The sequence below is a fragment of the Aethalodelphis obliquidens genome, unplaced genomic scaffold (assembly GCF_003676395.1).
Source record: "Aethalodelphis obliquidens isolate GAN/ISIS:26980383/991018 unplaced genomic scaffold, ASM367639v1 scaffold10, whole genome shotgun sequence".
NCBI classification, from domain to species: Eukaryota; Metazoa; Chordata; class Mammalia; order Artiodactyla; family Delphinidae; genus Aethalodelphis; species Aethalodelphis obliquidens.
This window is the reverse complement of record NW_020837954.1, coordinates 38,132,242-38,159,438: the sequence shown is the minus strand read 5'-3', so window position 1 is coordinate 38,159,438 and position 27,197 is coordinate 38,132,242. Positions and strand designations below refer to the sequence as shown.

Here is a 27,197-nt window from a genome sequence, read left to right as displayed (position 1 = left end):
GCGCGTCCGGAGCCTGTGCTCCACAACGGGAGAGACCACAACAGTGAGAGGCCCACGTACCAAAAAAAAAAAAAAAAATAAGTGCTAGTACAGTATACCAGGCATATATCATCAACAAAACAAAAATATCACTACCAGCAAAACAAAACCCTGCTCTGTTCACGTTACAGTTCTGTAGTGAGACTCAAATATGCTGGTGGCTATGGAAATGCTTTGAAAAGTTGTTTATACTATTGGTCTTAGACTCAATAATTCTACTTCTAAAAATATATCTCAAGGTAAGATCAGAGTTACAGGCAAGGATGTTTATCATACTGCTATTTAAATCGTGGATAAAATTTCCAGTGTTAAAAGGTCCATCAATAAAGGGATTATTTATATATGTGATAGGATACCATATAACTATTCAAAATTATTTTCAAGAAATATTTGAGAATTCAAATATTTGAGGATGGGGAAATACTCATGATATAGTGTTAAACTTAAAAGCAGGACATAAAATTGAATATACAGTATAATCCAATTTTAGCTATATATGTGAACAGAAAAAAGACTAGAAGGAAATACATCAAATGTTAACAATAGTTAACTTTTGGTAGTGGAATTATGTGCAGATGATTTTTATTTGCAGTTTTTTAAACAGTAAAATGTATTACTATTGATCAGGGTAAAATTGGTATAATTCAGAAAAATGGTAAAGCTATGGGAACTGATTATAGAGATGCCGTATCAGGACTGTAGGTGACCTGCCTCTCTGTACCCTCACAGGTCCTGGAACAACCTGTACTGTGTGCTCAGGAATAGCGAGCTGACTTTCTACAAGGATGCCAAGAACCTGGCCCTGGGGGTGCCCTACCATGGGGAGGAGCCCCTGGCCCTGAGACATGCCATCTGTGAGATTGCTGCCAGCTACAAGAAGAAGAAGCACGTCTTCAAGCTGAGGTGAGGCCCCGCCTGTCCACTACCCCTTCCCTGGTTTGGCAATAAGTGGCTGGACAGGGGTCCACTCTTTGGGACCAGCTTCAGACCTGAGCTGCCCTTCAGGGATTTTTCAAATCAGAGGCTGGTGGTCCTGATTTTTGCCTCTCTCAGAAGGTGCTGTGCTGCCTGACAGGGTTCTGGTCACGGGAAAGCTCAGGGGGGCTGGGGGATCAGATACAGAGGTGGCCACGCAGGAAACCCTCTGTCCTCCTAGGCTGAGCAATGGCAGCGAGTGGCTTTTCCACGGCAAGGATGAGGTAAGTGCAGGGCTGCCTAGCCCAGACCCCCACCAACAAAGGGGCAGGTGGAAGGGACGCATGCCACTTGACCTGCTCACTCAGGAGGGGTTGTCCTAGAGGCACCCCGTCCTTTGCGGGGCCCTGACCCTCCTGCCCTGTAGGAGGAGATGCTGTCCTGGCTGCAGGGCGTGAGCACCGCCATCAACGAGTCCCAGAGCATCCGTGTCAAGGCACAGAGCCTGCCCCTACCCTCCATCACCGGCCCCGACGCCAGCCTCGGCAAGAAAGACAAGGAGAAGAGATTCAGCTTCTTCCCCAAAAAGAAGTAGCCTCTCGGGCACCCCGCGGGTGAAGCCAGTGCGTCGGGACTAGCGACGAGCGGGGACGAGCGCTTCCCTCCTCGGCCGGGTCTTCCTGCTGCCCACGGCCTGGCCGCCGCTGCCTGCCGCCTGCCTGCCCCGAGTCGCCGGCCGGGCCCCAGGCCCCGGGCCCCAGGCCCCGGGCCCCGCTGCACTGCAATAGCTGCCTTCGCGCCACCGCCCGGCCCGGCCCGGCCCACGCCTGCCTCCGCGCCCTCTGCCCGCAGCCCCGGCGCCCCGCACACGGCGAGCGCGGGCTCCAGGGAAGGAGCTCCCAGCTCCTCCGGCCCTCGGGGCCTCCAGGGCTGGGGTCAGGAGACGGTTTTCGAGGCCCACGCCCTCCTCTCCCCGCCCCCCTCCCGGGCTGAGGGGCGCCAGCCCGTCCCCCCCTCAAACATAAGCTGGAGAAGAAGGCTGATGGGGTTCCTCAGACGCTGCCCACTCCCAAAGCAAGTCTGGCTTGGGGTCACCTCCTGCTAAGTCGCAGCCAGGGAAAGGGAAAGGGAAGAGGACCCCGGAAATGCCCGACCTGCCCCTGAGGGGCGTGAGGAAGGAGGCTTCAGGTAGCTCTGGGCCAGGGGCTACTGGGGACTGACGGGACACGACGGCTTCCTCCCCGCTGGGCTTCCTCAGAATGGGGACTCTCACCTCAGGGGCCACTGCATCCCCTCCTCGCTCTTCCTCCCACCGAAAGTGGGAGGCATCCTGCAAGATCGATGGGTCCTAAGTGCAAAGGGGCTCCCGCGGCCTCCGGCACCCCTTGCTGCCACCCCCGATGGTGGCAGGGAGGACCAGGAAGCTCTCAAGCCAGCCCTCTTTTAAAACTACAGTTGCCGTTTAGGGCTCAGCCCAGAAGGAGGTAGACAGGTCTCCACACTGCCTAAGGCGCTGCCTCTCCACCCTGGGGTCCTCCTGCACTCCCAGCAGCATCCCACTCGGACCCAGGGCCCTTACGGGAGACAGCACAGGGCCCCAGGCACAGGATGGACACCACAATGCCTGGAGTAGATATCCCAAAGCCAAATACCCCGTGTGTTCCGTCTGCAGCTGGTACCACCTGAGCGTGCTGGCTGGACCGACAGCAAATTTCATGACCCGTCACCCCGGGGTGGCAAATGTGGCCACACCTGGGTATTTATTACGACCCACGTTAACAACCCCAGATGGCTGGGACAAATGCTGAGGCCAAAGCCATTAAGGTGTGGCGGGCACCCTTGCTTAGCTCCTCTGGAAGGTCCTGGCCTTGAGTCAGGGGGCCACATGGGTATCTACCCCACAATCCCAAGCACAGACAAAAGGGGCCCTGCAACCTCTATCCCCAGGGATAGCTTTCCCTGTGCTGCTGAGGTCAGACTTCCAGACGGAAGAGACCACTAGTTCCACAGGGATTTTTCTCCGCCACTCTCTGAAAGCAATACAGCTCCAGCCCAGCATCTTAACTGGGGTTAGGTCCAAAAGAGGGGTTGAGTTGCAGGCAGCAGGCATCTCCCTTGGGTAGACCAGAAAGGTCCCTGGGGCCAGCAGTTGCTGTTTCCATCACCTTCCCCATGGGAAGGAGCCTTAGACACACTGAGATGATCCCCCGGAAGCGGGTGAATTTCAGGCAGAAATCACAGGCATAGGCATCCGGAGTCACTAGGTCTTCCCAGGAGCCCTTAGTGCCCGAGATCAATACCACCATGTCAAGGGAAGGCGATTTCAGCAGACGAGAACCACAGGAGGGACGTTCTCTGCTGGAGCCTGACAGGTGGTCCCACCTCTGGAGCCAGGGTCTTCATTGGGCCTCTATGCACCTAACCCTATGGCCCTCTGTGCATCCACAGGGGACCTAATCTATACCACCCACCAGCCTCCTTCTATACCTAGGGAAACCAAGGCAGGAGGCAGTGAGGTGATGACACTCACCTGGCAATAAAGAAGGCCTCTGGTGCATCTGAGGGCATGTTCTGCTCCAGGGCAGATAGCGGCAAGAGTCTCCCTCAACTGTTCCCATGGGCCAGTCTTCAGGGCGCCAAGAGACGAGGGGCCACCCTCTCCCCTCCACGTGTGCCAAAGCAGCACCTGAAGTGAAGAATTTCAGCAAGCAACTCCACAGTCCCAAGAATGAAAGGGCCTTGAGGAAAAGCTAGGATTTCACCACCCCTGGGCCCCCAGACTGGGCAAGGGCAGCAGCCGGCTGCACGTGACCCACCATCTACTGCCAGCTCCCCATGCATCCCTCCCCCCACATCACACAGGCCCCGAGACATGCAACTCACCGACTAAGACTGCAGGGGCCCAGCTCTGGGACTCTGTGCCACATGGGGGGCTAAGCTCCTGGTGCCCTGGCAAGGTTTCTTTTTTCCCTCCTTACATTTTCTATTTTGTAGTTCTTTTTTTTTTTTTGCGGTACGCGGGCCTCTCACCGTTGTGGCCTCTCCCGTTGCGGAGCACAGGCTCTGGACGCGCAGGCTCAGCGGCCATGGCTCACGGGCCCAGCCGCTCCGCGGCATGTGGGTGGGATCTTCCCGGACCGGGGCACGAACCCGTGTCCCCTGCATCGGCAGGCGGACTCTCAACCACTGCGCCACCAGGGAAGCCCTGTAGTTCTTTTCTTTAACAGTATCCCCAAACAGCTCCAGTCTACACCAGCAAACCAGGATTCCTCCCCAGGGCAGTTTAGAGGAAGCTCCTTCTGGGCATGGTCAGGTGATCCTCCTTCCCTCTCTCCTTCCCCTTTGTCCCCTGGCCTCAACTGACTGTGGCTGAGGGAGGTAAGGAGGGTCCTCGAGCTTCCTCCCCTCCACTAGCACCCATAACAGGAGGTCTGGGGCGGGGGCGGGCGGGGGGGGGAGGGCTCGGCTTCCCCGCCACCCCACTCCTTCTTCCTGCCTATCGGAGAGCAAAGAGAGTCCCCGAGGCTGGCCCTGGATCGCCCTCCTCCCTTCAGTAGGAGGGGGCAGAGATCCAGAGGACCCCATGGCTCGGTCCCTTGGACAAGTAAGCTCAGGGAGGATGCAAGGGAGGAGGTGGCTGCAGAGGACTGCCACCCTGCTGGGCACAGACCACGCAATCTGGGGCTGGTCCTGGGGCCGGCTGGGCCTTGTCCTCCACCTGCTCAAATGTGCTTCCACCAACCAGAGAAAACCCATTTACTAGTTTTTCTAATAAATCAATGATGCTCCGTATTTCCGTTTCTTATTTGACTCACCTATTTCCCTTTGAACTGGACCAAAGGGGGCTGGTGGATTGAGCAAGGCAGAATCTGTGAACACAGGACCGCCGTGGAGACAAGAGGCACAGCCAGACCCTGACCCGTCCTTGGAGTCTTATGGGAACAACTCTGCTGGCACCTAGGTTCTGTGCTTCACTTGAGACCCTGAGAAAAGCTTGAGGGCCTGCTGCAGGCCTTTCCCCATGGAGCTCAGGACAGAGGTCTGAAAATCAGAATCCACACACCTGGGGTTCATCTCCGGAGGCGCAGTTTCAATTGGTCTGGGTGGGTGAAACCTAGACATCAGCATTTTTCAAAAAGTACCCTCCCCTGATGATTCCAGTGGGCAGCCAGTAAGAACCACTGAGCTGGTCCAGGGTTCCCAGGTATAACTTAGAGGGCTGTGTAAGGATCACCTGGGGAAGGTGCTGACGACTACTCCCTAGGCCTCACCTCCTGAAGAGTGTGAGTCAGAGGGTTTGAGAAGCAACAACTCATCCATCTTGTTTAATTTACAGAGGAGGAAAAAGCATGAGTTGAGGTGACCCGGCTAGTTAAACGCAGGGCTGGATCTCCTGACTCTCACCCTAGTGTGTGGCTACTCACCACAGTCAGAGACTTGTCTAGTAGAAGCAGCTCTCTCAGCGGCTGTGCAAGTACCCACAGACCATTGTGACCAGCTGGCAGGACATGGGCCAGCCCTGCTCTGCTTCTGCTCAGGAAAGGCCTCCACTTGCCTCTGATATTCCCTTGACCTCATTAGACTCAGCAGACCCATCTTCAGGCTGAGTCCGTCCTCCTAGGTCAGAAGACCTGCAAGACAGCTCTACCACCTGGCCCTGCAGCCCCACTCCTCCCAGGCCCCAGCCAGAAGAAACAGGGTGAAACAAGGCTGGTCCACCAAGGGAAAAAAAGGCAGAAAACCCAGTCAGAAGTAGGGGGCATACCTACGCCTTTTGAATCAAAGACACTTTTGAGAATAAGATGAAGAATGAGGCTCCATTCCAGAAAAAATGCATCTGTACCCCTCACCCAATACTGCCAGCCACTTAAGATATTTCTAGGCTCCAAGTTGAGAATCCTTGCCCCCTAGGATGTCTCCTGGGAACTAGCAAGGGAGAGAAGAATAAAAGGCACCAGATGTGGAAATACCTGCCTGTTAGAAAATTGTTCCACCCCCACCCCACCCCTTTCAGTCCAACTTTGGCACCTGGGGAAAAGAGCTAAAGGCTGGCACGGTGCCCCCTGACCTTACCCCAGACAGGACGCCAGGCTGTGGGTAGACAGAAGCCCGTGGGAACAGAAGCAGCAGAACAAGTCCCCTCCCACACATCCTCTTGCCCCAGCCTCTCCCGCCAGCACCTGGGGCCTTGTGCTTGGTGAGCACCTGTGGAAGCAACACGCCCACGTCCCGCTTCCCCTGAGACAGGCCTGGGCACGATCGCCTCTCCCCAGCCCGGCCAGACACCAGTAAGGAGACCACTCAACAGGTTGGTTGGTCAGCAGTGGTTACTACACCATTGGCAAATAACAAAATGTGTGTACATTAGTGACAACCACGGGGCCAGCGAGACAACCCACAGAAGTACCTGAACAGAGTCCACGACATTCTTCCCAGGAGGGAAATCAACAACAGAACACACACTCACACACACACGCGCGAGCACACCAACATACCACAGGGTAGAAAGCAATAAATTATGGGCCTCATTCCTGCCCGGATCCTAAGAAAAGGCACAGTTAAAGAACAAAGCCTCCCCAGGCCACACTCCTGTGTGTCCCCCGGAGCGGCCCTCAGTCTGGCAGCGGCCAGGCAACACTGGAGGCCTGAGCAGGGCTCGCTCTCCCTGGGAAGAGATGAGCTTAACTATCTGGCCTCTTACTAGAGAAGAACTATATACAAGGGAAGCGGCCACACTGGCCTCGGAGGGCAAAGGGGCTCGCGAGTCACTGGCGCGCCCACGGCAGGCGACAGGCCCTTGCCCGGTGCCCCAGGGCGCTCTCCCAGGGGCAGCCTTTCTGAGGGCCCCAGGCTGTGAGCGAGGATGCCACCGTTCTTCCCCGTCCCTCGGCACAGCTGCTCCCTCCCCCAGGACTCAGTGTCAACCTGTGGAGTTCAAGGCCTGGAATTTCTCCCGCAGGCTCCTCACTCTGCCCTGCTGGCTTGGGTCCGCCAGGTCCCTGGGACCCTCTTCTTTAGGCCGATACTCTGCACACTCCTGGAACGCCGGGCCCTGCCCCGCCTGGGCTGCTGGTGAGCTCGGTCCCTGCCCGCTGGCTGCCTCCAGTCCCGCGTTGGGGCCGGACAGGGGCCCCTTCTCCATGATGACCATCCGCCGGCTGTCCTCCAGTGTGAGGTCTGCGGTGACGTACAGGGCCTCCCCTCCGTCCGGCGCACTTGGGGATGACCCCGCCAGAGGCTGAGGCTGGGCGACCCCTGGGCCTGCCGGAGCCCTCCTGGCGTTCAGGCTGCAGCAGCGGCCCACCTTCCCCGACAGGGGCGGCTGCGGCTGCATCATGTTCTCCGGCAGCGAGTGGCTCCGGTTGACGGGCAGGTTGCGCGGCCGGCTGCCCTTGGCCTGGAGCGCCTCGTCCTGGGAGGCATATTTGGAGCAGAGCTCTCGGACGTCGGGCCAGTTGAAAGTCTCGGTGTCCAAGGGGCTGAGGGGGCTTCGGGGGATGTGCCAGGCCCCAGGCGAGGTGGTCCTCGGGCTGGTGGCCAAGGAGCTGAAGGAGAAACGCCGTGGCGATACCTCCCTGGCAGAGCCGGACTTGGGTGGGCTGTGTTCCTGGGCCGTGGGCTGCTCGTGGTTGAAGAGAGACAGCACCGGTTTCCTCTTACCTGTGAGGAGACAGCGAGCCGCCTGAACCCCTGTGCAGGAGGGAGCAAGAGGACATGAGGGCTCTGGACTGACCTCAACTCCCCTTCCAGGCGAGGCTGGTTGCTGGGGGTTTGCGTGTGATGGGAGAGAAACCTCACTGACCATCCACGGCGCCCTTACCAAAGGGAAATGGGAAGAATGAAGAAAAGGGGGTGGGGTGGGGTCAGGGGGTCAAAGGAACAGACGAGAGCTTCTGCTCTCCTGGAAAACAGAGGCCCATGGCCACAGGCCCTCTGCTCCACAGGAGGAGCTTGGCCTTGAGCGTTAGACCCGCTCCAGGACTCGCCCCAGCCCTCTTTTTGGTAGAGGTCCTTTAGGGGGTCACTTTCCCAGAATCCAGCTGGCTCCTAAAAGGTGCTTCCATCCCAGGCTTGCAGGCAGGGCCCTCCGCCCCACCCCCTTCATACCTCTGCCAGCAGATGGTGCTCCAGCCTCCGGCTGCAGGTAGGGGGTGGTGGCAGCCACCTTTTCCCACGGCTGCGGTGGCCTGGCCGTCGCCGACTTGCTCTTGATCCGGAGGCTGTACTGGCGAGCCAGCTGGTAGACCCTGCTCTTGACTTGCTCGCTCACGTGGCTGTCCATCACATGGGAGAGCTGCAGGATGCGGGGGTGTAGTGGGGTCACCAGCTCCCCCTGGGTGCCGCTGCTCAGCTCCTTCACCAGCTCCTTCAGCTCCCGGGCCAGGTGGGCCGGGCTGGGAGGCTCAGTGGGGGAGGCACGCTCCGGCGAGGCAGCAGCCGACTCCTCAGTGATGGCCCCCAGCTCACGCTCCTCCAGGATGAAGAGGGGCTCATGCAGGTCAAAGCTATTGGCCTGGCCTTGGCCTGGTCCCTTCCCAGGGCTGCCCTCAGGAGACTCCACTTCCTCCCAGATCTTCACAATTTCCGAAGACGGGCGGAACTCAGCATCTGTGATGGGAGCTGGGTCCCCAGCATGAGCCTGGCCTGGTCCTGGGTAGTCAAAGAGGGCCCACGAGGCTGCCCGCGAACCCACCTGTCTCTTATGCCCCAGCGGAGCCACTGGCTCCGGGTCTGGCCTGGGAAGGCTGTTGATTCTGGAGACTGAGTTTCTCACCAGTCCTTTGGGGATGAAGGAGAGGCTCTCCCGGCGCCGGACACTGAAGCCTGCGTCGTGGTGCTCTGCACTTTCATAGTAGCTCTTGATTTTGTCCAACAACAGCCGGTCTCGGGAAGAAAGCTTCGATTCCTTCGTGCAGGAAGGCCTGTCTGGCTCCGCTGGGCAGCCTGGGCTCTGGGTCTCTGTCCCGCTGACAGAAGGGTCACTCTCTGCGGCCACCCCCACACTGATGTCCGCTTCTGGAGGGAGCTGAAAGCCCAGGGGGTCTGTGGTGCTCCCACGTCGGGCCAGGCCCTTCTCACTGTCCTCTAGGCTGACCACACTGCTGCTCCGGCTGGTCAGCCTCGGGGTCCCAAAGCCGCTGGCCTTGCCGTCCTCCAGCGCCAGGCTGCTCCGCCGAGAGAAGCTGCTGACGAACCGCTCGGCGATGACGCTGGCCTGGTCCAGCACAGAGGGAGGCAGGAGGCTCTCGGGTTCGTGGGCGGCCCCCACCTCCTCCTCCTCGTCCTCACTGCTCAGGACCTTAGGGTCCTCGGTGCTGTCGGCCACCATGAAGTCCACCACGTCACCCGGGGGGTCCAGTCCCAGCAGCAGCTGGTGGGTGTCAAGCTGCATTTCTAGGACTTCTGGAGCCTCTGTGTCTGAGGGCATCTCCTCGGTCCTGGGACCTTCCATGGCAGCAGACTCCTCCTGCTCTGTCCCAGACTCAGGGTCTGGCTCAACCTGGGAGAGCACAAAGAGCTCATATGAGCCAAAAACCTCCGTCATGTGAGCCGGGGGGATGTGGGGACAGCACAGCCTGCTCAAAGCCTAGTGAGAGGGGCTGCGGTTTAGGACTGCAGGCCATCAGAATGAGCATGACTCAGGAGTGGGCAGCAGGTCCTTAGGGAGAGGATGTCCCTTAGTCACCCTGCAGCTGGGGTGCTGGGCCCACATTCTCAAACCCGAGAAAAATTCTAGGAACGCAGATGGGGTGACGCGGTGGCACCTCTCAGTGGCGGCCTGCCTGGAAAGCACACGGACACGGTGGGAACGTGCAGCGTGGGGCCAGAGCCACGGCACCAGGACTCCCCTGCCTGAGGGGAGGCGGCTCCCTGAAGCCCCAGTAGCTCCCCACATGGGGGTTGTTCCGGGTTGAAACCCAGGCCTAAACAACTTCCCTGAGGGGCCAGGGTCTCCCGTGTGGATCAGGATCCAGAGGGCAGTAGGACCACGTGCTGGAATCCTGTCAGAGGGTAAAGACGGGGATGTGGCTCCTGCCAGCCAGCCTCCGCCCCCATGCAGGACTCTGCATGTGCGCAGCGGATGGCAAGGAAGGAAGCAAAGTTGGCAGCTCTCTCTTGATCACCTTGAAGGTCATCTGAATCATAAAACCAGCCAGTACAGGCAGCTTTCCAGAGGAATCTTTAAGGAGAACACAGGATAACACGCTATAGCCCGAGGAATCAGACCCGATTCCAATCGTTCTAGTCTAGAACCTGCACAGTGGGACCCAGGAGCCAGGTCTGTAATGTCCAACACAATGGCTGCCAGCCACACGTGACTCCTGAGCAACTGAAATGTAGCCGGTCCACGCTGCAAAAACCTCATACCAAAAAAGCGCAGCATACCTCATTAACAGCTTTTTAACACACTACATGTTGACATGATAGTAGTTTGGAAAAACTGGGTTAAATAATTCTTTAATGTGACTATTAGAATATTTAAAATTACCTATGAGGGGACTTCCCTGGTGGCGCAGTGGTTAGGAATCTGCCTGCCAATGCAGGGAACATGGGTTCCAGCCCTGGTCCAGGAAGATCCCACATGCTGCGGGGCAACTAAGCCCGTGGGCCACAACTACTGAGCCTGCGCTCTAGAGCCCGGGAGCCACAACTACTGAAGCCTGCGTACCTAGAGCCCGTGCTCTGCAACAAGAGAAGCCACCGCTATGAGAGGCCCACGCACCGCAACGAAGAGTAGCCCCTGCTCGCCACAACTAGAGAAAGCCCGCACGCAGCAACGAAGACCCAACGCAGCCAAAATAAATAAATAAATTTTTAAAATAAATAAATAATTTATAAATAAATAAAATTACACGAGGCTCACATTCTATTGTCACCGGACAGCACCATTCTGAACTCTTTTCCAATGTCACCCAGGCTTCTCAATGTCCTGGCTGTGAGGCCCACCCCGGCGTCTAAGCCTCATGAACTTTTCCTTGGAACTCTGCGAGAGCAAAGAACTCCATTCCACATAACCCCCAGATAGCGTGGGGTGGCGGGAAAAAAGGGTGCAGGCTTCTGGGTCACAGACCCAAGTCTAATCTGAGCTCTGTCCCTTAGAAGCTGCGCAATGCCAGGCACGTCAACCTAACCTGAGTCTTGTTCTCCCTGGTAGAGCTGGCTCAGGAAACAGAAGGAAGAAACAAAACATCAGGCACGTAGGAGGTGCCCAGTAGATATCGACACCTTACTCCTTTGCCAGGTGGGACAGGCATGATTTAAGTGTCTGGCACACTAGCAGGGCAGAGCTTTATGCTCTATGCAAGGAGGCCTGGCCAAGGGGACCTATAATCTGGTCACTTCCAATAACTGTGCCCCTTGGCCAGAGACTGCATCTGCCCAAAGGAAGAGGCACCTTTTCTAATTCAGAGTAAGAGGCTGTCGGTCACCAAGCCGCATGCCCACAGGCCAGACAGGCTTCCTGAGGGCCCGAGAGTCCTAGGGAGTGGGATTCCCTGTCCCTGTGGGCCCAACGGGACAGCCCATGCCTGAAAGCCCCATCTGCAGAGCTGGAGATCTGGGCTCAGGCGCCTCTGCACTATCCCCCTCCCGCCTGCTGGCCCCTCACCTCCGGCAGGGAAGACACAGACTCAAAGCTCAGGCACTTCTCAGCGGTGGTTGGAGATCGGCTGCTGGGCCTTCGGCAGCTCTTGGGGTCTTCGGGCTCCCTGTGCCCCTTCCCCTGCAGCAAGCAGAGGGTAGTCGTCAGCTCCCAGGACAACGGGGAGCTGGTCCCTCCTGCATCCCAACCCTGGCAGCATCTCCTGAGCCCCAAAGGGGCTGGGCTGTGTTGGACCTGAGCCATTCCAGAGTCAGCCTGAACTGCCAGGTCTGGGGACTCAGAAATCCCTGCCAGGGGCTTCCCTGGTGGCGCAGTGGTTGGGAGTCTGCCTGCCGATGCAGGGGACACGGGTTCATGCCCCGGTCCGGGAAGATCCCACATGCCGCGGAGCAGCTGGGCCCGTGAGCCATGGCCGCGGAGCCTGCGCGTCCGGAGCCTGTGCTCCGCAACGGGAGAGGCCACAGCAGTGAGAGGCCTGCGTACCGCCAAAAAAAAAAAAAAAAGAAATCCCTGCCAGGCATGCGGCTCCCTGTGTGCTGGCCTCTCCCCCTCCCCCCACCGCGCCCCATTAGTCATGCCCATTGAGTAGCATGCTGGTTAGCACCCAGTGCTGGAACAACGAATGCCAGGGGCTCACCAGGGCGTGACAGTGAGCAAGGTGTTAAGAAGTGCTGATGGCAGGAAGGAAGGAACAAGGACGGAGGGATGAGAAGGGCAGGGGAGGGGACTCTTGGACGGGCATGCGCGTGCCAGGGGGCATGCAAGGAGGAGGGGGAGATCGAAGAGACACCTCACCATAGCGCCCCGGGAGAAAAGTAAAGCGTTGGCCCGATAGTGCCAGCAGTGGAGGGCGGCCAGCAGGGAGCTGGCAAAGTCGGCTACCTGCTCCGCCACCGCCAGGCTCTCCTCCTCCTCCTCCTCCTCCTCCTCGCCTGGGGGCTCTGGCCCAGCCCCCTGCTCGCGGCCTTCATGCCCTGCCAGGTCCTCCAGGGACACCTGAAAGGCCTGTTCTTCCTCCTCCTCCTCCTCCCGGGCAGCCCCTTCAGCCTCCGACTGCAGGCCCCGAGCACAGGGGGGCTGTTCAAAGTCCAGGAGCATGCCAACACTGCCCGCATGCTGTTCAGAGCACAAGGCCCCCTCGTGACAGGCCTCGGGGCAGCCCCCCTCCTCCTGCAGCAGCTGGGGCTGGGGAGGCTTCACAGAGAAAGCCACATCTAGACCCCCCCACCCCGGTCTCCACTAGGCTCCCACGTGAAGCAGGGGGTTCTCGAGGTAGGAAGCTGGGACTGGGGTCTGCTCAGGAACTCAGGATCCAGAGAGGCCTGCCTGCCCCAGGGAGAGGGCAAAATGAGAGGATCCCGGCCGGGCCGGCCACCACCAGGGTGCCACTCCAGGAAAAGGGTACAGAAGGGTCCCCTGGGCAAGGGCCACGGCTTATTCATCTCCGTGACCCTCATGACAGAGCCTGGCGCACAGTAGGTGCTCGACAGGTGTTTGTTGAGTGAAGGAAGATGATGGGGGCTGACCTGGGCTGTCCCCCAAGGCTGTCCCGTGTGCCCCTGGTCTTACCTTCATTCCTGCTGCTCTGACTGCTCCGCCACCACCAGGTCCCGGCACAGCGGCGAGGGGGAGGGGGAGCGGAGATCAGTAACCCGGAGAAAGAGCCCCCTCACAGAGGCCTGAGGCCCAGAGCCCCCGAGCGAGAGCGCGTCAGGGGCTCTGCTCCCAGAACCTTCACCAGGTCTCCCGGGCTTTCAAAGGAATCACTGACAGACCGGGAGCCGGGGGTGCAGAATGGCACGGTCACTCGCTCCTGCTGTCACCCAAGGGCAGAGAGACAGGGTGCAAGGTGTGCAGGGGGAGCCCGGACAGCAAGGGGTGAGGCCCACTTCCAGGGCAGAACGAGGCAGAATCCCCTCTGAACTGTCCGCGATGCCCACACCCTGCTGGTCGCCAGCTTCACCCTCTCACCCCTGCCCTAGAGCGCACCTTAAAGGGGGTGGTGCCTGTCCACCCCTCACTCACTCACCTTTCTCGCTGTGTTGCCTGAGCAGATGTCTGGATGGCTCTGGAGAGGAAAGCGAACGGGCAGTCAGAGCAGGCCTGAGGCAGCCCGGCCTGGCCCTGGTCCCACGCTCACAGCGCCACACACCCATCATCAGCTCAAAGTCCACTCCAGCGGGGCCCCCCACAGCCCGAGGGCCTGAAGGAGGCTGCCCTCGCGACCAGCCCACAGGGAGACAGGGCCCGGGCCACTGCCCCCACCCGCCTGGGGACTCTGCTGTGACCCACAGCCAAGAAGCAGCCCCGCCCCCATCCTTGCGTTAGCACACAGCCCGGGGCCCTCAGCTCCGGGGCCACAGCCCCCTGCTGCCCCCTTCAGAATGACGAGCCTCTCTTGAGGGCCCTGGCTCCACCGCAAGCCCCACCTTCCTTCCCTGCACGGAGCACATCAGCGCCTTAGCTACACCCAACGCCAAGCCCCTTCACAGCACCCCAGCCGGAAAGCAGAGGTCGCACCCGACTTTCTATGGCCCTTAAGGCCTGGCACCGTGAAGCCTCGCTGCCTGCTGGGGAGTGTTGCCCGGTTGTACAGGAGCTGACCAGGCTCTGAGGACAGAATACAAAACACATCCATTAGGCTGATGGTGTCAGCACCTCGCAACCCACCTTTTCTGGGGACAGACCTGAGATAGGGAGGCATGTCTCAAGGAACCTGTCTACAGAACCTTGCCCTTAGCCCATATTGCCCTTGACGAACTGGCATTCAGTGGGAGGCCCACTATAAACTTGGAGCCACAAGGAAGGTCTACTGAGGTCTCTCAGCTGTTCCTGGATAGGAGAGCAAACTGAAGAACCTTTTTTCTAAATGTGCATGGGCACACACATACCTACACTCTATCTGCATCGAGGTAAGTAGATATCCAATTGTTTTTAGAGTGAGAAATACAAAATGCTCTTCTCTTTCATTTTAAAACTTGTAATCAAGAATATTTAATAAGCGGACTTCCCTGGTGGCACAGTGGTTAAGAATCCGCCTGCCAATGTACAGGACACGGGTTCGAGCCCTGGTCCGGGAAGATCTCACATGCCACGGAGCAACTAAGCCCGTGCGCCACAGCTACTGAGCCCACGTGCCTAGAGCCCGTGCTCTGCAACGAGAAGCCATGAAAAGCCCGCGCACCACAACGAAGAGTAGCCCCCGCTCGCCACAACTAGAGAAAGCCCGCGTGCAGCAACAAAGACCCAACGCAGCCAATAAATAAATAAATAAATAAATAAAAGAATATTTAATAAGTGACAAATGATGACAACACCACCTTACTTATCCATATAGTGTACTTATCTGTCCATCCCAGCTCTCTGGAAGTAGGAAGCAGAAAAGGCCCAGAGGCAGTCAGAGTAGATGGCTGAGAGCAGGCCCTAAAGCACTTCCACTGGCCTGTATCCCCCCTCATCCACTCACTGGCCTGCTTTTACACACGCTTCTCGCACATTAAATCGATTAATTTCTAACAGAAGAGGGAAGAAGGAAGGGCTACTAAAGAAACGCATGCCAAGACTGATAAGGAGAACTCTTCAGTGTAAAGATGGACACAACACCTCAATGCCAGCTGTCTCTATGGCAACCCACAGCCCCGCCTCCCCCAAGGCCCCAGAGAATGGAGCTGTTCACACGCCACAAAGATGCTGCTACACCGACTCCAGAAAGGGAAAAGTTTGACCGTGTGGGCCTCCTCTATTTTATAAGGCTCAAGCGTATGAAGCATGGTTTAGAAAGATGTCTGTTTCATAACGATTAAAACTAAAACATGAAAACGAACAAAACCCAACTCTTAGCGTTTACAGGCTAAAATCTCAGCCTTGTGGAAACCTGAGCTCTGAAGCGGATCATTTCCTGAGCGCCCTGCTTGCTGCAGTTTGGAAGCTGATGTTATGACAGGTAATGTTACTATTACCACCATCACCACAGTCCCTTACTGACTACCTCCACGTGTCAGAAGCTTCCAGTTCAAAGCTATGGCGAGTTAAGGGGGAATGTTGGACAGAAGAATTATAGGAGAAGAAAGGAAAGGGGGGAATTCCCTGGCAGTCCAGGGGTTAGGACTCCGTGCTTTCACTGCCAAGGGCCTGGGTTTGATCCCTGGTCGGGGGACTAAGATCCCGCAAGCCCATTTGGGGCTTTTACCACACAGCACCGTAGCACTTCTGCAACCACGGCAAGTTTGCCTAGGGTTCGAGATCCATCAGCAACAATACCAAACAAAACAAAAACACAAAAGCTTTCCAAAGACCACTCAGCTCCACCCTCCAGAAGACCAAAGCCCGTACAGCAATCCACACAGCTGCTCAGAGGACCCGTGAGCCATGCCAATCAAACCCAACTCACCGTGGGGATCCCAGTCAGGACACATCTCCCATCACTCCTGAATCTTCCTCTCTAGGGGTCTCTGAGATGGTCCTCACCCCAACTCCCACCTCATGTGTAAGTTTGACAAGTGCCTGGCCGAAGCCAAATCCATCCCTGGGCCTCGACTGAAGGCGAGGGTAAAAACCGAGGCAGAAAACACACACATGCACCACTACAAGAGCCGAGAATAAAAGCAAGGTTTTCTCGTTTCAAAAGACGAGTCACTCCGATACCTCCAAGTACCCAGCAGCAAGCCGTCATGAAAGAAAACCCAGGAAAGCAGAACTTTTCCCTGAGACCCAAAGTGAATATTTCCTGTCTGGATTTGGCGCCACTTGAAATCTAACTCATTTTCCCCACGTCCTCCCTCTGCTCTGTTCCAGAACTGGGCTGGGGACCATCCATGACGTCTGAGCGTTACTCTGGCTGCCTCCCACTATCTAAGGTTTTGATCGCAGAGGAGCTAAGAAGGGGGGCCTTGGAAAAGGAGGGCTGTCCAGCCCTGGGTAGGCAGGAAGGGCCCAGAGGGGCCTGGTGGAAGGCAGGATGCTACAGACACACCCCATTTACCCTCCTTCCTGCCCTTTCCCAGGATTTCCGGAGGGTGAGAGCCAGCCCCAAATGCTGCTGCAGAAGGTTCCCCACATGGTCAAGGGTCCTGGAAAGAAGCCTCTCTGCCCGCACAGCCCCTGCCTTACCAGACTGCCGGCGCCCCTGGTGCACATGGGTGGACGCCTCATCCTGGGAGGCCTTCTTCAGGCGCTCTGGGCTGTGGCGGTACCGATTGGGATCTGCACCCAAGAGAGACAACCAGGCCTTTGGGATACTATCACCCTTGGCGTGGACTCTGCCCATTCCTGACCACAACTCTGCTGCCCAGCCGAGCTCCAGGGGCCACAAGACTCCAGAGCTCCCCCCTCTTCCATCTTCCGTCCTCTTCCATCCAGGAGCACGAGGCAGAGTCCCAGCCACCAGCAGCACTGAGCCCTAGTCTTGCAGTAGACCCCCAGTCCTGACAGAAGGAGCCTCCCCACCCTCCCTGCTCTCTGGAATGTAAGTATCAGGCAAAGCTTCCTCAGGTCTGACCTAGAGATGTGCACCGTTAGGGACAAGGCAGGCAGAAAGGGTACACTTACAATAGGAATCCATTTCCAGGATGGCTTCTTTGGCCTGGAAGGGAAAGGAAACCCACCGCGTTGCTACCTCGGTACGTGCCGTTTTCTCCCTTGGCCCAAAGACTCACTCTTGCTGCACCAAGGGCCGTGGCATCCGCTGAACTGATCCCCACTGTCCAGTGGGGCCAACGTCCAGAAGGCGAGGCCCCCGTGGACCCCGGAGCTGGTTCTGAGGGACCCTTCTCCCTGTACCCCATCAGAAGCCCTGGGAGCTCACCTTCTGGGGGATGGTGGTGTGGTGGTTCTCCAAGATGAGCCTCTTGATGTGGTGAGTCCAGCTCCGTTTCTCCTCCACAGTTTTGGCCTGGGAGGACCCGAGGGAGAGGGTGCGGGGGTTATCATGACAGGCCTGAAGCCATCCAGCGTGCGCTGGGCTTCTGCCAAGGAGGGCAGAGGCCAAAGAGGGCCTGTGCTGGGGGCTCTGTGAGGTTACCTTGACTCCTCAGCACAAGCCTGAGAGGTGCCCACAACGACCTCTCCCTTGCAGAGGGAGACTCTGAGGCTCGTGCCGCCGCGCGAGGGGGCGGGTTCTGTCCCCAGCCCGCGCCCCAGCCCGCCCCTCACCTGGATGTTGTACTGCTGCTTGCTGTGCTTGTAGTGTGTGACGGTGAAGCACGGGGATTCTCTGGTGCTCTCGATCAGCATCAGGGAGGAGCACTGGGGCAGAGGGAGAGGGCAGTCAAGCACGAGGCGGGGAGCTGACCTGGGGCCCCAGTCCCTCAAGACCATCTGGGGAGGCAGGGAGAGTAATCTTGAAGGGTGGAGCTGCGTCCACACCAACCCGGGGCCCAGTGAAGGCGACACGGAGTGGAGCCCGGCCGTTGGGACGGTGGGAAGGGGGCAGAGGAGATGGCGGTGGCCTCGTTACCGGGATGTGACCCTTGTAGACAAAGTGATCTCCCCGCTTCTTGGTGATGAGCAGTGCTTTGTCAAAGAGGAAAAAGGTCTTCTCGTTGCGTACACGGTGCACGCGGAATGTGCCCTCCAGGACGAGCTCCCCATAGGTGGTCAGGTCTGGCCCCTTCCAGTTGATGAGCAGAGACTGAATCTCCTGCAGCAGCGAATCCCCGACCCCCAGGGTCAGGGTGCTCGAGACCCTGCTGGGAACCACACAGGGCCCCAGGAGCCACCACCTGGTTTCTGCAGAGACGTGCTGCACCAAGGGCTCCCCCCAGAGTAGCCCATCCTCACCGACACCACCCCTCAAGCTCGCATTCCCTCTTCCAAACCCCGCCCCACCCCTGCCTGTCCCTCCAGCTACCGGCCCCAGAGCACCTGGAGCCGGACTGCGTGCTCATGTCTCCTCTTCATGTCGTTGATGTACCAGGCCACGCAAGTCATGGTGTCAATGGCATCCTCTACCACCTCAAAGCCGTCCTCTTCTTCATCAAAATGTTTGGCGATTTCCTGTGTGGGAGACAGGGGCTTAGGCAGCCCAGACTCAAGGGCCCTGCCCCTCCCTCAGGCCCCTGTGGACTCGGGAGGACCCTGGGGTTACCTGGAGTAGCAGGTGGTACTTGAGGATGCGCTGGACTGGCTTTAGGAGGTAGGAGCCCAAGGGCAGCGAGTGCTGCAGCAGCTCCTGCCGGTCCCGAAAAAACTTGGCCTGCTGCTTGTCCTGCATGCACTCGGTGAGGGCGGCCACTGAGCTGGGAGTGGAGGAAGGGGCCGTCACCAGGGGAAGGCCTGCGTGGCGAGGTGGGGTGCTCTGGACTCGCCAAATGGCTCTGCTTCCCCTCTCCACCCTCACTACTCACTTGGGGTAGTTGTTGCAATACTGGGTGTAGATATCAAACTCTTGGCTCTAAAGAAAGACCAAAATTAGTAATTTCAGGGAGACTCCCGTTTGACTATAAACCTGGGTGTATCAAACACATGCCCCTGGCCCCCAGAGCACTCTCCCCGAGCATCTGCAGAGCCATCTCTGTGCCCATCTGTCTCGGACATGCTGTCCACCCAGCAGTCCCTGGCTCCACCCCAAAGGCCCTTCCTATCTGAGGCCGGGCACTCAGCCCTTCCCCTGGAGAGAGGCCCCCAGCAAGAGAGGATGGAGGCAAGGACCCCGCCCTTCTTACCCTTTCCACAAAGCAGCTGGCCACAGCCACCGGGTCACTATTGCAGCTGTCCAGGTCTCTGAGTAGCTGGCTGGGTAAGGGGAGAATGGTCATCAGACACCGGACCGCTCGCAGCCTCCAGTCACCACTACACCCCCTCCCCACCCTCCTGGTGCCCACACACACGCCAGCCCTGGTGTCAGCGAGCCCTGCCCGGGGCAGCCAACACAGAAAGTATCCAGCACCACTGCAAAGGTGGGGGACAAAAAAGAGCCATGCGTTCCACAAGCAGGAGAGGGAGAAGGGACACCAGTACCCACCTCGGGAGGGGACACAGCTCCTCTGCAGGCAGGGGTCAAACACACAAAAGCAGACATTAAAGGGGGAAGGAGAGAGGGGGAACTCGCAAAGAAACCAAGGCCCCCAGTTCAGAAGGATGAAGGAAAGGGGAGAGACAGGGTGAGTCTCCCAGCACTGCTTGTTCTTAAATGGGGGCTCTAGAGGAAACCCCAGTGCTCCCCCTGCCTTCCCCTCCTGTGCTCCTCTTTGCCCCCCCCCCCCCCCCCCCACCCCCCGCCTAAGTCTCACGTCCGTCTGCCCTCCCAGCTTGACCAGCACGAAGTCCCTCTGCCCATCTTAAGGCGCCTGGGGTAAGGTTCCTCCTGTCCTATCAATACTGTCCCCACAAGTTCTCCTCCTCCGGACCAGTGCCCTCTCTCTGGGGAGTCTGGGGGCGCCGGGAGCCACTCATGTGTGATCTTCGTGGAGCCCCTTTGCCCTGAAGCAGCCCCTCGCCAGGCCTCGCTCGGACTCCCTCATCACGCTTTGCCTGGCTTGTGTGTTCCCCTAATGGGTCAGATCACCTCCAGGGAGCCCCGACTTCCCACGGAATCAGTGGGAAGGTGGAGGAGAAACGAAGAGATCTGCACTGGGGGACCAAGATGAGAGGGACAAAGGGGCCACGAAGGGACGGGGAGAGGGCATCACGTGCAAGGTTCAGCAGTCCCCTGAGGGGCGCTGGCCCAGGCTGGACCCAACATGAACACGGCCTCAAATGAGCACATCAGCCCCAGGGCACACGGTCCCACAGGCCCCCTCTCCTGCAGGGAGCTAACTATACCACTGTACTGGGATGGACCACCCTTCCCCACCCTCAGAGATCAGACCCTGGCCCACGTGTCACAGCCCACGAGACCAGGGACATCCGGGGCTCCTCCCTAGGCCCTGAGATGGGCCTCACAGGCAGAACATGGTGCATGTCAGGCCCGCTCCATACCTGTTCAGTGCGTAGATGCTTTCTATGTTCCCAAAAAGGGCACTGACTTGCTCCGGGTTCAGCAGCCCAGGCGTGTCAATGATCTTCAAGAGGTAGTCCTGCGTGGAGTGAGGCGTCAGGGCCCAGCCTCCCAGGCACAATCCTGTCCCTTCCCGTCTTCCCTCTTCTCCCCCAGCCACACCTCATTTCTGTACTGCATGTTACAGCTAGGACACAATTTCACAGACATCACCTACTGTACTGGGTTGGATAATTCCCCCTCAAAATTAATATCCACTTGGAACCTCAGAATGTGGCCTTATTTGGAAATAGGGTCTTTGCAGATGTAACGATTAAGGACCTTGAGATGATACCATACTGGATTTAGGGTGGGCCCTAAATTCAGTGACTGGTGTCCTTATAAGAGAACACAGAGAGACACAGAGAAGGCCACGTGAAGACGGAGGTGGAAACGGGGGTGATAAATCTGCAGGTCAAGGAACACCAAGGGTTGCCAGCAACCTCCGGGAGCTAGGAGAGCCCTGGAACGCACCCCCCCCCAGAGCTTCCGGAAGGAACCAACCCTGCCAGCATCTTGATTTTTGACTTCTGGCCTCATAAACCAGGACAGGATAAACTAATGCGCCTTAAGCCACAGTTTGTGGTTGTCTGCTAGGCAGGCCTAGGAAATGAATACACCTCCCTCCGCAGGGCAGAGAGCTCCCTCCCACGGTCACCTCGCCCAGTGCGCCTCCCAGTGTGAAGCACACGTACATGGCCCTGCATCTTCAATTTATGGATGAGGGACCTGAGGCTGGGCGCTGTGGGGGTGGTTTACGCAGGTGCCCAAGACCCCGTAAGCAGGAAACAACAGGGCAGGAATCTGGGCGCGGGCCAGGTGGGGTCCAGAGCCAGTTTCTTCACTGCGGTTCAGTCTCCGCTAAGCACAGTTGTCCCCGCTCCCTATCAGGGGTGCCTACGCCCCGAGCATCTGCGGGAAGTTCTGCTGGCCCAAGCTACTGATCGGACCCCAAGTCATAAGGCAGCGTGAGCAGCCAGTGGCTTCCCGGGGCCAGAGCCGTGAGGCCTCCCCACTACTCCATGGGAAGCACCTCCTGGAGACAAACATGTCAGGGACAACTTTCCTTCCCTGGGTGGAAGTACGTTTATGCGCGAGAGCTGGGCCACCCGAAGCCAGAGGCCAGCCCCAGCCCCAGAGGAGAGGGTGGTCCCCTCCCAACCTTAGCTCCGAAGCCCCGCGGGGGGCGAGGGGTGAGCCTCACCTCTACGATGCTGCGCAGGTCCTGCACGTACGTGCGCTCCGTTTCCACGATTTCCCGCACTACTCGACCCACGTAGCTGAGCTTGTGCGCAGGCGCTACCGACGCCCGGCTGTTGAAAGGGGACAGGGGGCCCCTCATGCTCAGCCAGCTGCTGGAATTGTTGCTGGGGAGACGCCGGCCGCCCGGGGAGCCGGCCCCGTTCTTGGCCGAAGCCTCGGAGCCGCTGGGCTCCTCCATGGCCCCGCGGCTGTCACGGGAGGAGCCTGACGAGGAGGTGGTGGAGGTCAGGCTCACGGGCCGCTCCTGGCTGCCATCTTGGTGGAGCGAGGCAGAGACGGGCATCCTTGCATTGCTGCCTGGTGGGGGCGCTCCAGGGAGGTTCTGGGCGGGACAGACAAAGGGCAAACCTCTGGAATCCTTGCAGAAACAGAAAGTAAAAGGGTGGCTGCCAGGGGCTGGGGGAGGAGGGAATGGGGAGTTAGTGTTCAATGGATACAGAGTTTCAGTTTTGCAAGATAAAGTTCTACGGATGGCTGGAGGCGAAGGATGCACAACAATGGGAATGTACTTAAGACCTCTGAACACTTAAAAATGAGAATTTTATGCTATGTGTATTTTACCACAATTATAAAAGCAACAGCTCGGAATCTCAAGGAGGCCCCTGCCTTCAGACTGTATGAGCATCTGCAAGGATGCCCAAGTGACATTCCTGCCTGACTGCAACCGCTCCACCTCCGTCTTTCCCACGGTGGACCCCATCCAGTAACAATAAAGGGCTCAGAAAGCTGAGGCCCCAGAAAAGCAGAGAGGGCATCTCTGCCAGAGCAACGGTCCGGGGTGCCTTGTGATGGAATCCGAAGCCCAGTGCCTCTGCTCCAGCAAAGTACCGAGCTTCCCAGAGCCTCAGCTTCGGCCGTGCCCCCGAAGATGCAGTGACCTGCTGGATGTACAGCTCTGAGCCTGATGCCCAGCACAGAGCAACGGCTCCATAAACCATCAAAACAGTGTCAAAAAGCACTTCCCGGGGCTTCCCTGGTGGCGCAGTGGTTGAGAGTCCGCTTGCCGATGCAAGGGACATGGGTTCGTGCCCCGGTCCAGGAAGATCCCACATGCTGCAGAGCGGCTGGGCCCATAAGCCATGGCAGCTGAGCCTGCGCATCCGGAGCCTGTGCTCCGCAACGGGAGAGGCCACAACAGTGAGAGGCCCGCATACCGAAGGAAAAAAAAAAAAAGCACTTCCCAAGTGTCCACCTGTCAAGGATCCGGCTCTTAACAATCGACGTGCCAGAGGGTAAGATGCTCCCCAGGATGGCAGAATCTCTGGGGCCACCAGGGGCTTCACCATGAACCTGAAACCTTCTGGATACCCACGGAGAAGGCAGAGGAGATGATACAAAGGCTGAACCCACATTACCCCCCCTACCCCCAGCTCCAGCCCCCTGTACAGGTCCCTGACTCACCCTGGCTCCAGGGGCACAGGAAATTCCCCAGGGCTGAGCCACCGGTGAGTCTCCCTAAGTTCCCTTCAGCACAGCTAGATCTAGATCAGGGCAGCACAGCAAGCAGGAAACTGTTCCCAGGTGAGGCAAACATAGCCTCAGGTGGACTTTATTCCCTAAGCAGATGGTGTGGCTCACAGGCAGGCCAGCCTGGAGCAGCAAGTCTGTGAAGGTGGGGTGGTGGCTGTGGGCTTTGGGAAGGTCAAGGACACTCCAGCCCCATCCCAGAGCACCAGAGCTCACCAACACCACTTTCCAGAATGTTCACTTGATTGCTGTTTCCATAGGAAAAATGTTCTAGAGCGTCCCTCTCACCTCTACTGCCCCAAAGACTTCCACCTCTAGTTCTAAGGATCAGAAGCTACTAGATCACAGGCTAGAGCTATGAGGAGAAGGGTCTAGAAGGTACCATCACTCTGGCAGCCTTGAATTTGCCCCCTGGTTTTCTGTGCCTGTGCCCCAACCTGGAACCAGTGTCCCTACCTGTGCCAGCGCCCTTGGGCTCTGGCTTTGGCAAATGTTCTCTCTGCCTGGCCATTACTCCCTCCGCATCCACCCCACGCCATACGGCCCCCCAACCTGTGTCACTTATACCAACCCTTGGGTCTCAGAAGCCACTCCCCATACATCCCCAGAAACCAAACCTGGGGGCCCCTTCTACGTACTCTTACAGCACCCCAGGGGTACCCCTATTGTAGCACTCTCTGTGTGAAACCCCCTGCCCTAGGCTGTAAGTGACCTAAGGGCAGGGGCCTTAAAAGGTGATCTGGCAAGCGGATAATGTGCTACTACTGAGCTAAGATCAGGAGCACTGAGACCTGTTTGCCTGCACGCTAGCCCAGCAAGGACCCTCTCAAGCACAGCAATTTCTCACTGCATGTCTCAGCTGGAGGACGGGGTCACCTCCGAGGTGCTCTATGTGAGCCTCTCATTTTGCAGATGAAGACACAGTGGCAGCACTGGGGCCAGTCCAGAGTTCTCCCTCCCTCCAGGTGCAATGAAAGGATTAATTAACAGGATCATCTTGGTGAAACTGAGCATCTCAGAGGAGAGCCCCTTGGGAAATGCAGCACCACTGCTTTTTCCTACCTCCTCAAAAGAGCCTTTAAGATTAACCAGCTAGTCATTTCTACCCACCTGTGGCGTGTCATTTCAGCACAAAGAGAGACAAAGACCCAAACTCCGCCCCAGCCGTTAACCCCAGCCCTGTGGGACTCTGGTGTCCTTCAAGGCACGTGCACTGTCAGGCACACCGCAGCCCCTCCACCCCTTCTCCCCCTCAGCCCCCCAGGCCTGTCAATCCCAACTAGAACAATGGGGTAGGGACTTACGACCTAAAACCTTTCCCAGATCAAACCTGGGATCAGTCAGCCCCTATGGGGATGCTAAACGGAAAAGGCCCAAGTCCCTAATGGATTTCACAGCTGGTCAGGTCATGGCCTTAAAGTGAAGGATTAGTCACAGCCACACACCCCCCCCACACACACACACTCTCAGGGAGATTTATCTCTAAAGGGTACCTTCTGAGGGTCACTCTTTAGGGGTGCAACATAAGCACACTTCAAAAGCCCAGGAACTAAAACATCTTTTCTATTCGGAGAAATTTTCTCTGGTTGCACACAGACATCTGCCTGCAAACCAAGATCATGTTTTCAAAGTAGTGCCCATGCCCAAATCCTCCTGGGGTTAAAAGAAAGCATAATGACTAACAGCTAAAAATGTTCCAAGTGCTGTAGACATAACAAGACCTTTTTATCTCATAACATTTCTATGAGGTCAGTACTATTATTATCCCCATTTTACAGATGCAGAAACTGAGGCCACAGAAGTAGCATGCGGTAGAGCCTGGATTTGGACTCAGGCACTCAGGCTTCAGTGTGCATGCTCTCCTGCCCCTGCCCGCTGCTGGCTGCCTCCCTGATGGATTTCACAGCAGCTAGAACCGCAGCAAACGATTAGTCACAGCCCTGGATGCCATGGCTTTGCCTCAGCATAAGCCACGGGGGACATATTAAGACATAAAAGTCAGGGCTTTTAACGTGACATTTCACTTATCCCACAAAGGCCAATGGAGGTTAAAAAAAAGAGAGAGAGAGAGAGAGAGCCTTAAATAGCCTTAAGATTCCTTAAGGCTATTTCTAGACCTCCTACTATGTGACATTTGCCCATTTACCCTTTCCTTGGAACAACGTAGAAAAATACAGATTCCAGGTCAAAGGACTACAGGTCATGGAGAGGGGAAGAAGCACGAGGGCATAGGGATCGGACTGTAACTGCTCGGATGACAAGAGAAGCCCTACAGTGACCAGGAGACCTAGGATCATGAGGCGCTCTCTCTCTCCCCGCCCCTCTCTCTCGCTCTCTATCGCTCTCGCTCTCGCTGGAAAAGAACACAGAGACCCAGAAAGGGAGGGATGAACAGCAAATGGGGCAGTGAGAGCAGACACGGCAGAGTCCAAGTGGGACTGTTAGCAGACACCATTAGACAGAGAGGGAAAAGGGACATCACACCTAATGTGAGTGCACTCTGGTCCTAAAAGCCCAATCCAACCATTACTGTGTGTGTAGTTCAGGCTCCCAGAGACGGCGGAAGCACCGGCCCACGTGTTCCTGGGCGGAGGCAATCTTTCCTTCCTCTCCACGGAGCATCACCCCATATGGTAAGATTCACCCCAAAGACAAGATTAGAACTCAGGTCTTCAAACTCATCTTGGAAGACACTGTCCGCTGGGGCAGTGCGCGCCGAGAGAAAGTTAACAGACAGCAGTCAGATGTCCACGCCCACCCCGTTCCGTCACACTAGTCTCCAGTTCCCTAAGTATCGCTCCGCAGTGACCTCTTCCATCTTTCAACACAAATCAATCCAGTCAATCATCAGTCAGTGAGTCAGTCTTCTAGAAAACTCTGTATCTCCCACACCTGGGAAGCTCTCTTTGATAGGGTCCTGTAGGACCTTTCTGATAAGCTGCTTTCTGATAAGACCTTCCCAATAAGCTGCTCAAACACGCACCTTTAAGGGTTGGGGCACAGGAGAGGGAGATCAGTTTCCTTTTTTTTTTCTTTAATAACTTTTTCTAAGTTTAATCCACACCCTTCCTCCACCCACACCTCTCCAGGTTATTGGCTCCACCAACGGGGACCTTCCCTGAACATCCCCGGGCAGGAACGCAAGCAGGCTGCAGCAGGCCCCTTGGATTCCCAGCACAGCTGACAGGGGCCAAGTCCCACATCCTCCTCCGCCCCGCAAGGCCTCAGCACCGTGCCCCCAATCTGACCTAGCCTCCTGCCTCCAACAGAAAAAAATGACGATCCAAACCCCACCATAGCCCCCATGTTCCGTCTTCAAGCCTCTTGTCACTAAGGCTGTAGGACCCTGCTCCCTGAGCCCACCCCCAGCTTCAGAAAGAACGGTCCCAGAGGGGAACTCACCTGGAACCTTCCGGAGACCTCTGCTTCTCTGGTCCTAGGGAGTCCCCAGGGCTCAGCAACACTCCCTTCCGGCCCTCTTTTGGGGGCTACTGGGCTGAGAAGGCAGGAGACCGGGAGGAGGCTGTGCAGGCTGGCGCCCTGGAGACGCCCCAGAAAACATTTTGGTTCGGAGAGGCTGGGTCCAGGTGCGGAGGCGGCTGACGTCATCCTTTCACCTACCCCGCTTTGCCCCATACCCAAGAGGCGGAGCGCCACACCTGCTCTGGAGGTGGGCGGGGACTGAGAGAGGGGTCTCCCCCAAAGGCAGCTGCTCCAAAGTCCAGGGAATCACCAGGTACCGGCAAGCGGGCCAAGTCCTTCCCTGCTCGGGGGGCTGCACGCTGCGCGGCCCTCCTTCCTGACCTTCTTTCATCTCCCAACTACCGACACCTGCTAGATATTCCAAAGGCTCTCCAAACAGGGGCAGCCACAGGCCTCTGACACACACACACACACACACACACACACACACTGCTGCCCAGCGCTGTCCTCTGA

General features: G+C 57.6%; 2 protein-coding genes across 16 annotated transcripts in view; one reads left to right on the top strand and one right to left on the bottom strand.

Moving 5' to 3' along the window:
- SPTB (spectrin beta, erythrocytic) overlaps window positions 1–1,564 on the top strand; it is a 121,499-nt gene extending 119,935 nt beyond the window's left edge. The window contains exons 33-35 of the mRNA XM_027111483.1: window positions 769–942; window positions 1,196–1,238; window positions 1,382–1,564. Of these exons, the coding sequence (XP_026967284.1) occupies window positions 769–942; window positions 1,196–1,238; window positions 1,382–1,549 (385 nt within the window). The 3' untranslated portion in view covers window positions 1,550–1,564. The remainder of the gene's footprint in view (window positions 1–768; window positions 943–1,195; window positions 1,239–1,381) is intronic.
- Window positions 1,565–6,263: 4,699 nt separating this feature from the next.
- PLEKHG3 (pleckstrin homology and RhoGEF domain containing G3) overlaps window positions 6,264–27,197 on the bottom strand; it is a 42,506-nt gene continuing 21,572 nt past the window's right edge. For 3 of the 15 annotated variants that reach the window (XM_027111492.1, XM_027111493.1, XM_027111491.1), the window contains exons 2-19: window positions 21,736–22,116; window positions 20,474–20,571; window positions 19,219–19,288; window positions 18,901–18,947; window positions 18,642–18,792; window positions 18,419–18,550; window positions 18,012–18,194; window positions 17,708–17,872; window positions 17,361–17,447; window positions 17,105–17,138; window positions 16,667–16,759; window positions 14,078–14,167; window positions 13,587–13,625; window positions 13,127–13,146; window positions 12,353–12,673; window positions 11,564–11,677; window positions 8,062–9,454; window positions 6,264–7,644 (exon numbers count right to left, since the gene is read on the bottom strand). In XM_027111492.1, the coding sequence (XP_026967293.1) occupies window positions 6,875–7,644; window positions 8,062–9,454; window positions 11,564–11,677; window positions 12,353–12,673; window positions 13,127–13,146; window positions 13,587–13,625; window positions 14,078–14,167; window positions 16,667–16,759; window positions 17,105–17,138; window positions 17,361–17,447; window positions 17,708–17,872; window positions 18,012–18,194; window positions 18,419–18,550; window positions 18,642–18,792; window positions 18,901–18,947; window positions 19,219–19,288; window positions 20,474–20,571; window positions 21,736–22,077 (4,149 nt within the window). In that variant the 5' untranslated portion in view covers window positions 22,078–22,116 and the 3' untranslated portion in view covers window positions 6,264–6,874. Of the gene's footprint in view, window positions 7,645–8,061; window positions 9,455–11,563; window positions 11,678–12,352; window positions 12,674–13,126; window positions 13,147–13,586; window positions 13,626–14,077; window positions 14,168–16,666; window positions 16,760–17,104; window positions 17,139–17,360; window positions 17,448–17,707; window positions 17,873–18,011; window positions 18,195–18,418; window positions 18,551–18,641; window positions 18,793–18,900; window positions 18,948–19,218; window positions 19,289–19,785; window positions 20,451–20,473; window positions 20,572–21,735; window positions 22,138–26,663; window positions 27,130–27,197 lie in introns of those variants that run through there. The other 12 variants (XM_027111485.1, XM_027111484.1, XM_027111487.1 and 9 more) reach the window with 12 other exon arrangements.